Source organism: Diadema antillarum, unplaced genomic scaffold (genome assembly GCF_040938485.1).
Source record: "Diadema antillarum isolate AM-2024a unplaced genomic scaffold, OU_Dant_1.0 scf00000153, whole genome shotgun sequence".
Classification (NCBI taxonomy): domain Eukaryota; kingdom Metazoa; phylum Echinodermata; class Echinoidea; order Diadematoida; family Diadematidae; genus Diadema; species Diadema antillarum.
Window position 1 is genome coordinate 1,376,592 of NW_027271042.1, and position 12,833 is coordinate 1,389,424.

Sequence of the window (12,833 nt, forward strand, 5' to 3'; positions counted from 1 at the left end):
CCTTGTTTGAGAGTCTGGGTATTTTGGTGGTTATGATGGTTCGTTAGGCCAAATTAACCTCCCGTAACATTATGGACAGAATGTGTTAATGAGTCATGCGTAATTTCAGATTAATCTGATAATCCCTTCATTGTTGTTACTCTGGTGGTTTACTTCCTGTTTTTTGTCCCATTCATCGCACAGCCAGCACGGTGTGGTAAAGATTAAACGCTTGAATAGACACTGTACTTCAGAGCCTCTTTTCTCAGTTCACACTTTTCCTGAGTTTGTGCTTTCTTTCCAATATTTAGATAGGTTAGGAGAGTCCATTTGATTTGAGTTTTACATCATTTTAAAGCTTAAAGTCTGCTCTTTCAGAATATGGTCTTACCTAAAAATTCATGTCTGGCGACTTTTTGTTTGTTTTGAGGTGCAGGGTCATATATATATATATATATTTTAATTACATACATGTCTATACAAACTCAAACACTTCAAAAGACAAATAGGACAAACTCATTTCAATAGCATATAACACTTAGAATTTCTTCACATAATCTTGGTGCAATGTTACGTTCAATATTCACTTTTCTGCTCATTCCACGTGCTCCAGGGTTAAAGGTTTTAAGAAACCAGCGTCCTAAAATCTTGAGGTATACTACAATTGTGTCATAATCATACAATTGCACAAGGGGAAAAAAACTTTGCACATGTCAAACGCTTAGCTTCCCCAGATAAAAGTTGGGTAATGCATCTGCAGCAGATTCCTTACCAGTTTAAAGGTAAAACTCGTTCTAGTGCCAGCACTATAAATACAATTCTGTACATGTTACCTTTTTTATGGAAGGGTTCAAGAATGTAGCAAATTAAAAGCACTGAATTTAGTTAAGTGTTTAGCAAACATTAAACAATTTTAATGTTGTCATCCCACGAGACCAACATTCACGAGTCATACAGCCCACGAGTTCGAGGTTGAAAAAAGTCCAGGAGTCATAGAGCCCACGAGTATGTGTAGTGCCTTCAATGTCAATGACCCTCAGGCTTTTATCGTGTTGGAGGACTTGCTAAAGTATTAGCCCCCACATATTGGACGGAGAATATAAGATGTGATCACCAGATATCAGAAGTTGTTCGTCGCAGGTGCTCTAGTTTGAACTACTAGCAACCAGTAAAAAAAAGAATTTTTCTAAGCCATTAATCACATGATATTGATGTGTTAAAGTCAGGTGCATATTTACTCTCATATCATTCAACTTGATTTACGTATCTTTAGGCGAGCAGTATATTGGATTTGCCCGTTGTCGTTTCCTTAGATTTAACAGTTGTATTCCTAACTTGGTGTTTTTTTATCTACATTTTTCAAGTAATTGTTGGTCTTCTCGAGAGCTGCCTGTATTATTAAACACAGAACTAGCACAAAAAAAATCAGATATAAAAGCAAACTTCAGCAAAAGTCCGTTTTCATGATATAGGATTCATTGAGTGATTGTTACGTAATACCTCACTTCTCAAATAAAGTTATCAATGCTCTAGTAAGGGACTAACCGATCTGTCCCTTGGAAAGGGCATGGGGGGTGGGAGGAGGTCACGTGTACTAAAGTTGAGTTACAAAATCTGCAAGTGACTCCATGTTTGGATTACTTTTGTTGAAATAGTTCCGTCAATCGGATAGTGGAAAAGGTGTCATCGTACCTAATAAAATACATACATATTTTATACATATTATATCATCACGAAACAGTAATATACAACCACCATTTGTAAATCATTATAGACCACTTAAACACGATTTGAATGACATTTCTCTGTACAAAGTAGTAAGTGTTTTCCTTTTTTAGATGATGACGTCGTCCACTGACTTAATAATTACGAAGATGTGATTGCGATTGCAACCATCACTACTCGTTGAAAACATGTCAAACTGTATAATGCCGTAGAGCCTTCGGACAACATTGAGCGACACTGTCTGCAAGACAATTTTGATATCAGTTACAACGAACAAGACATGTTCATATACATCAAAAGAGGTTATGGATTATGATAAACTTGAAGTAAACGATTAGAAAGAAAATAGTATACAAATATACTTTGGCTTGAGAGTTTCTTGTTAAACTACGGGCAGAGTAACTTCCAAAGAACTATTCACTGAGGGGCGCAGCCCCGAAGTGAATATATTCTTTTTGAGGCACCGAGGCCTATATAGTTTTAAGAAGAAACTCGAAATTAGGCAAAGTATATTTGTTTTATATTTTGGATCAAACATTTAAACAAAAGAAGAGAGAATGGGCGGAAATGCAAAGCGAGAAGTCGTATGATGGATGCGATGTTGTGAAGAGATCCTTTATTGGTCGCTGCGCACGATCGATGTCGGACCTGCTTTTAAAAAATTACATTTACACTCGCGACGCGCGGTGTTAAGGTGTGAAGCAATGCGCAATGTCAGAATTGTTTCAAGGCCGGCGCAGCCGTGGGGGACGTGGGGGCTCGGGCCCCCACGCTTTTTGTGCACCATACAAAGGAATACATAAGGTGTCATCACTTTGGGCCCCCACACTTTTTTCAACCCGGAAGTATGTAAGTGGCACTAAAATAGAAATAGATAGAGATCTTGAAGTATGGCGGCGGTAAGGTTATGTGTTTTCTGTGAAGACCTTTTTTTTGATAACGCCCGGAAATGGGAGGGGAGAGAATGAGCTGAGGACCTCTTTTTTTTTTTTTTTTTTTGCTTGTCAGCTGAAGAAACCCGGAAGTGGACGGGGAGAGGTGAGCTGAGGACCGTTTTTTACTCTTTTTTTTTTTTCCTTGTCAGCTGAAGAAACTCGGAAGTGCACGGGGAGAGATGAGCTGAGGACTTTTTTTTTTTTTTTTTTTTTGCTTGTTAGCTCATGAAACCCGGAATTGGGCCCCAACACTTTTGAAAACACTGCGCCGGCCCTGTGTTTTATGACGTCACAATTGTTTTGTTAGAAATTGATACATTTCACAGAGTGAAGGTACTAGCCGGGTCACACGTACAAAATAACGGGATGACGATCGCGCTCCATTTCTCGAAATTTTTTGCGAGCGTCCACACGTACCAAATTAGCGGGATAGCGATCGCGCTCGGAATCTCGAGTTTTTTCGCAATTCTGTACGTGTGGACGCTTGCAAAAGACTCGAGATTCCGAGCGCGATCGCTATCCCGCTAATTTTGTACGTGTGGACGCTCGCTAAAAATCTCGAGATATGGAGCGCGATCGTCATCCCGCTATTTTGTACGTGTGAACCCGGCTAATGTCAAAATTGCTTTCTGGCGTCACAATTGTTTTGCTAGAAATTGTTACATTTCACAAAGTGACGGTGCAAAGCTGCTGCGCACAATTTCAGAATTGTTTTGTGACATCATGTTGCAAATAGTATATTATTTGCAAAATGTCGTCATAGAAGTGACGTCATTTTGCAAATAGTACTTTATGGAGTGTCATCTTTCTGAAATAGCTGAAAATACCTATAATCACCTCAAGCTCTTTCAACCGATCACCAGAGGATAAAAATTTAAAAGATAAGATGAAATACTAAAGTCCGGTATATTGTGGATAGCACGTAGCAGCAAAGGAAGAAAAATTCCATGTGATCCACAATGACATTTCTCAGTCGTAGCGAGACAGTGCAAGATAAGATAAGCCTAGACAGGTCTTTAGTTGTACTATTTAGTTCTCAGGATTCAGGGAAAGTTTAAAAACATCCAGACTCCCTCATCATCAAATACGTATTGAATCACCTTCTGCTTTCATTGCTTGATATAAGGAGGCAAGACATTCAAACCACAGTGCCAGCGCCCCCACCGGCCCCCGTGCACCAGCACCTTTTCCTGCGGTACTAGTATCTTGAAAGAAAACGTGGAAGATAGATTTTTTTCGCTTTTGTCACGCTTTAAAGATCTACATCTACGTCGGTACTTAGCAAAGTCCAATTCTGGATATGAGGTTAAGGGTGAAGCTTGAGTTTGTGATGCTGGTGGACGGTTGTGCAAATATTTACACGGTGCAGTGCGGAGATAGCATGCAGAGATGCGAGTCCTGAAGACGCCCAGCGATATGGCGGTGATGGCGTCTGCAGGGAGTGCATTCCATAGCCTTACTGCTGTTGGCATAAAGATGTATGTTTCAATTGTCACCTCCTGCACCCCCTGGCCATCAAACATTTTTTTTTTTTCAAAATAGAAAATACAATCCATATCTCCCATTAATTGTGATACTCCTGTGTTACACATTCCATGATGTCACAATATATCTTCAGTTATATCAAAACGTGAATACGTATTTTCTTGGTACAAAAGTTAGACACACCAATAAACGACATGGAATGTGAAATGAAAACAGTTTCAGTCTTGGGAACATAACGAAACGCTAACCGCATGTTAAGGAATCAGACATACTATCCTAATGATTTACTTAGGTTAACAGTTCGCCACGGGCTACCAAACTTAGGAGAAGAAACGACCACAGCTTTTCGACTTCAGGATATAGAATATAGGCCTTGACACTGTTCCTGATTCGAGAACGACATTCTCCCAAGAGTAGACCAGCGGAATGGTTGTTTCGCTGTTGTTGTTGTTTTGTTGTTGTTGTTTTATAGGGGGTTGTTTTGTATTGTTTTATTTCTACCGGATTTTTGTAGAACCATCTTGATTTTAGAGAAGCATGGCCTATACATTCTTAAGCAGCGTAAGTTTTCGAACTAGCAGAATTAGATTGAGTATTGCGCATATTCCCCGTGTTTGGCCGTGTTGATTTCTGTTTACGGGTTACGGTGTCCACAATGGTATACAGGTACGGATTAATTGATGAGTTAATAGGTAGGACAAAGACCACTAGCCAGGCGTAGACGTCCGCGCTGAGTGTGATTACACTACTCTGGACAAGAATTCCTAGAATGATGATGGGCATCCAGCAAAAGAAGTCCGTACCGACCAAAAGTGACATCTTAGCAGCCATCTTGATTTCAGTTCCTTCACTGTCTTTGCGTCCCGCATTATTCCTGGTCACCCGCACCCAGATAAAGATAATGATGTAGGCGATGAGTACGACGGAGAAACAAAAGAAGTTGACTCCAAGGAACAGGACAATGGAAAACTGCCATGTTGACTCCGATGCTGCTGCAACGGTGGCATACTGTACAATACCAATCTGATTGAATGTGCGTTCGTCAACGACGCTATTGAGGTTAGAATTCTTGCGAATCAATGGCAGGCCCACACAGACGTCACTCAGGCTGTAAGCGTCAGGGTTGAGATAATTTAGCACAACGGCACAGGTACTGAGAAGAAGTGCTAGTCCCCAGGTCACTCCTACTACCACACGAGCCGACTTGACACTAAGACGATGTTCGCTAAACGGAAAGAGAACGGAAATGACTCGATCGAGGCTGATGATGGTAATCAAGAAAACAGACGTCTCGCTGCTGAGTACAGAGATGAAACCCGCCGCCTGGCAAATGCTGCTGGTTCGCCACTCTTCGGCCCGCCCCTCCCAGAAGTAGGAATCCGAAATGACGATGTCCATAATTGCTAGGATCAGGAGGTAGATTCCCATTAGGAAGTCAGAGATGGCAAGATTCAATATTAGGACGGACTGGACTTTGGCCGCGTTATGTGAAAACTTAGTTTGCAATCTCTGAACAATTACGTAGGAGTTTCCGATAAGTGCGCTGATCCCAAGAATCCAGATGAAAATCTTGATAGGAAGATTCTGTAGGAAAGTCATTCGACAGGTGAAGAGGGGGTGAGGTGGTTCACCTAACATACACGCAGAGTCTCCTGGAGATATGCAACATATGCGTGGGTCGTAGACGTTTCTGAAAAGAAAAATAGAATATGCAATCACTAACGTTAAAAAGTATAGAAACTATCATCTCAGCCAATCACACGTTAACAAGGATCAATCTAGATTATGTTGATGATGTATTAATACTTTAAAAAAACAAACTATAATCTCATTATTATAGTTAGAAATGTTTTAATCCGCATAGAGCCTTTGTGTTCTTATTTTGGTTAGATTTAATTTCTCTATTTCTCTGTTATACGTATGTGCAGGTAGGTGTAAGGGTGTATCGTTTAGATGAAGTCATTTCTACAATTCTACTATTGACTATATTGTATGTTCTCGAGGATGACCAATGACATCAATTAGCTCGAGGGTCCGGAGGTGGCTGATGAGGCCAATCTGGGCAAGAAAGTCTCTCCCACAGGTAAGGCGAAATGGTTAGGGGCTAAACTGTTGGGATTGGCTGCTCTAGCTTTTCGCATCTGGCGTTTGTGCTCTGCCTGCTTGACACGCTGCTCCTCTGCTCTGCGAGCCCCTACAGCAATAGCGTGGCGCCAGGAAGGGCGATCTGCGGCAAGTGTCTCCCGGGACTCGGTGTCGATGGAGAAGTCTTTTAGGCAGAGCTTCAGCTTGTCTTTGAAGCGCTTTTTCTGTCCTCCCACCTTGCGCTTTCCATCAGCGAGTTCTCCACAGAAGAAATTTTTTCAGGATGCGGTTGTCAGACATGCGGGAGATGTGGCCTTCCCATCTCACCTGGGCCTTGCGGATTTTGGTAATAATGCTAGGGATGCCTGCCCGCTTCAGTACCTCTGTGTCCGGAACTTTGTCTTCCCAGCGGATGCGAAGGAGGTTGCGGAGGCATCGCATATGGAAGTGGTTGATTCGCCTCTCATGTCTCCGGTACAAAGTCCAAGTTTCGCAGCCATAGACAAGCGTGGTGAGGACAACTGCGCTGTAGACTTTCAGCTTTGTTGAAAGGCTGCTCCCTCTCCTCTCCTAAACATTTTTTTCTGAGTCTCCCGAAAGTACTGCTGGCTTTAGAGATCCTGTTGTTGAGCGCAGCATCAATTGTGACAAAATTGGAGAGGGTGCTTCCCAGATAGAGGTGAAGGTCTTTGCTGCCTGGAGAGTCTGTCTATTCACCTGGATTTGTGGTTTGTGGTACTGGTTCCCTGGAGCTGGTTGGAACATCACCTCAGTCTTCTTGGTGCTGATGGTAAGACCGAAGTTGTCACAGGCAGAGGAAAATTTGTCCATATCTGCATCCGCATCTCGTGCTCACCATTGGCATTGAGTGCACAGTCGTCGGCAAACAGGAAGTTTTTGATGACGGTCTCCTTCACCTTCGTGATGGCCTTCAAGCGCCTAAGATAAAAGAGCTTTCCATCCGACTTGTACATAATGTTGACGCCAGGTTCGCAGTCTTTGAAGGCGTCTGAGAGCATTGCCGAGAACGTCATACTGAATAGTGTCGGGGCCAGGACACAACCCTGCTTGACTCCATTTGTCACTGGAAAGGCCTTGGAGGGTTCACCATTATCTAGAACTTTGGCAGTCATCCCATCGTGAAACTGGCGGACAATTGTAATGAACTTCCGTGGGCAGCCAAACTTTCCCATAATTTTCCAGAGTCCCTCAAGACTAACCGTGTCGAAGGCCTTAGTCAGATCAACAAAGGTTGTGTATAGGTCACGATGCTGCTCAATGCACTCCTCCTGAAGCTAGCGGGCAGCAAATATCATGTCAATGGTCCCTCGACCTGCACGAAATCCGCACTGACTTTCAGGGAGATGACCCTGCTCCAGATGTTCCAGTAAGCGATTGGGGAGGACTCGGGCCAGGATCTTGCCTGCTATAGACAGGAGGTAGATGCCTCGATGGTTGTCACAAGCCTGACGATTTCCTTTCCGTTTGTAGATGTGGACAACTGTAGCATATCTGAACTCTTGTGGTAATTGTTCTTTGCTCCACATGGATTGGTACAGCTCGGTGAGCTTAATGACGGTGATTGGGCCACCCTTTTTGTACACTTCTGCAGGGATGGAATCAGAACCTGGGGCTTTTCCACTAGACAGCTGTGTGATGGCTATGTCGATTTCCTTCTTTGAAGGGGGCACATCAAGCTTGTGATATATGGGCACCTGGGAAAGGCGATCGATGGCTTCGTTGTTGATCTGGGCTGGTCGATTTGATACGCTGTTGAAGTGTTCAGCCCATCTTTCTAGGATCAGCTTCTTCTCTGTCAGCAGCGTAGAACCATCAGCACTGAGAAGTGGGGATGATCCGGACGGTTTTGGTCCATAGACTGCTTTCAGGGCATCATACAAGTTCTTCATGTCGTGCCTGTCGGCAAAGCTTTGGATCTCATCGGCCTTGGCACTAAGTCAGGAGTCTTTCATGTGGCGTAGTTTTGCTTGGACCTTGCAGCGGGCCTTGGAGGGATCATTCTGATGTGCACGTAGAAGGTTGTGTTTTGTATCTAAGAGCTCCTGAATTTCTGTGTCGTTTTCATCAAACCAGTCTTGATTGTACCTAGTGGCTGGGCAAAGGCATGGGCAAGGGCGACAGAGTGAGCAGCATCCCTAAAGGTTGCCCACTGATCCTCGATGCTAGATTGGTTTAGCTGAAGGTCTGCTAGTTGGTTATGCATGTGTTCTTGGAAGTCTTGCAGCTTCTTGGGGTCTTTCAGATTGTTGATACTCAGTCTTTTTCTTACTTTCTAGCCCTGTGGTCTTCTCTTGGGCTGGATTAGGAGGTTCATCTTTGAGATGATCAGGCGGTGATCCGTCCAGCAGTCAGCACCACACATGGCCTTAGTCACTCTCACGTCCTGACTGTCCCTTGCCCTGACGATAACATAGTCAATAAGATGCCAATGCTTCGAGCGAGGGTGCATCCATGAAGTCTTGTTCCGAGTCGGTGGTCGAAACATGGTGTTGGTGATTACTAGGTCGTGAGATGAGCAAAATCTGAGGAGGAGGTGCCCGTTGCTGTTACAGTTTCCAATGCCATGTTTTCCTAGTACATTGTGCCAGGCATGATGGTCGGCATCTACTCGAGCATTGAAATCACCAAGGATGATGAGCTTCTCAGACTTTGTAGAAGCGATGAGAGAATCAAGTTCCTCATAAAATTTGTCCTTGACCTCATCAGCGTTTTTCATGGTCGGAGCGTAGGCACTAATGATGGTTGGACTTGTCTTCTTTCAAAGTAGGAGATGCATTGACATCAGACGGTCATTGAGTCCCACAGGGATGCTTGCTAGTTTCTGCACGTGGATGGATTTGACAGCAAATCCGACACCAGCCTCTCTTCTCTCTTTACTGCTACGTCCACTCCAGAAGAATGTGTAGCCACCACCAATTTCAGTTAGCTGACCTTTTTCTGCTAACCGTGTTTCGCTAAGAGCAGCTATGTCAACATTGTAGCGAGCCAGTTCTCTGGCGACCAGCGCAGTGCGTCTCTCTAGCCTGTTTGCTTTTGTGTCATCAAGTAGAGTTCTCACATTCCATGATGCTAGGGTGAGCGCTTTTGTTTTCTTTTTTCTTGTGTTTCGACCGCTAAGGGGGAATCCCCGCCAGCCGCGGTATGCTGGCCAGGGTAAGGTGAGGCAGGCTATGTTTAGGGCACCTTTTCTAGCCCCGTCCTCTTGCTGAGGAGGCGAGCAGAGCGATCCTCACGAGGGCTGCTCGGTCGCTCAGAAGGCTGCCGAACCCCACTGCTGCCTCGGTCCAGTGAAGAGCGACCACATGTCCTAAGCCGCCTGTGTGTAGGTTTACGACTACAGCTCCCAGTATATACGCACCTGCTGCTTCACCGCTCCCCTATCACCACAGGATTTGAATGTTGCCAAGCTGGCGATGTCATGACTTGCGCTGAACTTTGATTAAAGTAAAGAAGACTTGCGCAGGATCAGCCTCACTCTCTCGTCCTGAGACGCCGGGTCCAGTGGCAAGACGAAGTCAAGACGGCTGGAGGCGAGACAGGATGCAGGAGCTGCCGGAAGGTGACAAGTATGCCAGCCAACCATCTAAGGGGCCCCACTCCATTGATTTCCCATTGAACACTAGACAGTCACCAAGAATCAGCCCGCCGTGCCCTTCAGTTGTTCTGTTCTCCAGCAGTTTGAGGGATCTTCACCCCAGCCGGAACATGATTCACAAGAACTCTAACCTTAGGACAGCCGAACATGACCCAGATGACCCCCCAGCACTCATTGGAGGGAACAGGTATGGCGCTGGATGCCATCCCAGTATTCAAAAACAAGGTTCTTGCCTGTTGCCTGATATTGCATGTATGCAAGTGTGATATAGCAAGATACAAATGTAGTTTTAATTCAGGATATGAATATTTTGGTGTAAATTTCTTCCTTGTATGGGTATGACAGTATTATATATTCAAATAGTTGTCTTTTTTATGAGATATTGAGATATGAGATTTACAATAATGGACATGAATGTTTCAAATTAAATAAAATGTATATTCTTTGGAGTATCTGACCATAACAGTCTAAATTTATAGCTGAAAACGTAATCTGATGTTGGATGGATTATTTCGACAAGAATTGATTATTCAAACGTGCCACAAGAGAAAGAGCGTAAGCTGTTTTATCATTAGTTGACCGGGTAATTTCCTATAATACACTATTTTAATGATAATCATACATTAGTCCACACTTTTTCAGCTAAATCAAAGTTTGACAGAATTTTTGTTTTATGAGTTTGATCAGTGTAACGACAAAATATAATGCATGCAGAATGCTAGGTAAACCTTGGCGGGAAATGATATCCGCCGAATACAAAAGAGAACAGACCTTTAATAGTTTCAGGTTGATATACTAATGCATTAGTTTAATCAAATATATTTAGCATAATGAAATAACTCCTCTTGAAATCACGGATCAACGAGTCTATAAGTTAACTCATTTTAACGTCAACACGTTAAGGATGCTTGATTATACGTAAACCTTAGAGGGAAATGAAATCACATTTACAACAAAAACGACAACCGACTTTATGACTTTATAACCTAATCACTGCTAATGAAAACTTTGTGTAAAAAGTCACTGGCCCTGTCAGATCAAAAATGTTTCTTGGCGACTCAGAAAAATGTTCTGAGAGGATCTATGTTTTCTTTTTCTTAATTTGATTGACTAAAACAGGATAATCAGTTAAGATAGAAAGTAAAACCAGTAAACATTGTAAAGCTGGTAAACCAATAAAACAGTTGGAATCTTGAGTTAAGATCCTGTTTTGTTGTTTAAGCACGATATTCAAGTCGGTTATTGTCTTTCATAGTAACCTAATACTAGTAGGCCTTATCTAGAAATGTATTGGAGACTGTATTGATGCAAGCAGAAAACCATTGTTACTGGCTGTTTTGCTTCTTGCAACATTTCCAATCATAGCTTTACACCACCTGAATTACCGAAGAGAATAAAAAGGTGCATCAAATTGCATTAAATTACACACAATTAAATTGAAAATTTAACTTGATTTGGTTTTACCTGGATAATCACACAAGTTATTTTAGGTAAAAATACTGATGGCAGTGTGAAACAAAGTGAAAATCTTACACGGTGTCCAGGTTGACTAATCCGTCAAATATGTCAGGGTAGAGCAGAAGAGGAGAAGGTGGGCGTGCCAAGATGTATCTTTGTTGAGAGAAAAAATACCAGGAAGGATGGAAAATTCATAATCATCTCCATTTTTTTTTTCAAACGAAACATGTGGAATGAGTAATATTACAAACTTTGAAAGAAAAATATCATTCAGAGGGGTGAAGGTTCAGGTGCGAGTTTCTTCACTTTGTCTTCCTCTACAAATTAAATTTGATAAGATTGCAACTGCTGATCTGTAAATTAACAAACATGTCGGGAAAAGGAACCAGTGGGACTCAAGCCTGTCTGTCATCCACTGCTTTCCCGGCAGGGACAGTACCACCAGGCTGTCCCTGGTTGCCGGCAGTGACACGATGAACATGGAACAAATACCCAGGCTCCGAAATTCTGACATTGCTATGTCAAGTAGTCCAAGGCGGACAAGGCATATCGAATAAAAGGGAGATTCAGGGATTCAGGGGGGTGAAGGTAATTCAGAGGGTTTTCCGACATGTTTGTTAATCTAAAGATCAGCAATTGCGATCTTAACAAATTTTAATTTGTAGAGGGAGACAAAGTGAAGAAACTTGCACCCAAATACAAACCTCAGTCTCATTCTCACTGTTTGGCAGAAAAGTATTGAACTTTTAGCGAGAATCTACAGTAATGGAGAACATGATTCAACATATAACTTGAATATAATTACACCATACTTGTTCCATGGATTCACAGTTGTCAATAATCCTTACAACATAAGACATGAACAAAAGGAACTTGCACCGCATGGATTCTGTCAGCTGATACAGATGTCATTTAGATGAAATGACGTCTAAATATTTTGAGGATGACGGCTATTGTTGTTGCATAATTGTGACTGTTCCACCATTCTAAAACATGTACAAGGTAGCATTTCACACACATCAGTATAGGCAATATTGACAGACAGACTCCCTACAAGCACAAAATATTACATGCCAGGAGAAAGATTATGATGCTTTTCTTATCCAAAAGCAAACTGGCATTCCAAAATTCGTCTTTACTCGTACCTATGAAAGGTGCTGATTTTTCAAGCTTCGTTTACGTAGACCGCTGTAATTGTAGTATTTTAATACCGTTAATAGGGCCTCTTTAAAAATCAGGTATAAATGATAATTGATAATATCATAAAAAATCTCTAATCGACAATCATCAAGTACAACCATGAAGCCAATGATGTCACTAACGTATTGATTCAATGAAAAGTACAGGATCGGGAAGGATTAGCATTTGAATGTCAGAGACGGCATTCATTTACCACTTACACGCATACACGACCAAATCTGGCATGCTTACATTATCGTGTACCATGATTGTTTGAAAAAAAAGTAAAACTTTATTAATTACAAACAAAGTGAAACATCACAATTCCGTTGAATACATTGTCATGTTCATTATCAAGGGAAAATAATGCA

The 12,833-nt window shown here is 42.3% G+C and overlaps 1 protein-coding gene across 1 annotated transcript in view; it reads right to left on the reverse strand.

The window, feature by feature from the left end:
* Positions 1-4,676: 4,676 nt before the first annotated feature.
* Positions 4,677-12,833, reverse strand: part of LOC139721960 (uncharacterized) — a 44,237-nt gene continuing 36,080 nt past the window's right edge. The window contains exons 14-15 of the mRNA XM_071633283.1: positions 11,359-11,436; positions 4,677-5,814 (exon numbers count right to left, since the gene is read on the reverse strand). Coding sequence (XP_071489384.1) covers positions 4,677-5,814; positions 11,359-11,436 — 1,216 coding nt within the window. The remainder of the gene's footprint in view (positions 5,815-11,358; positions 11,437-12,833) is intronic.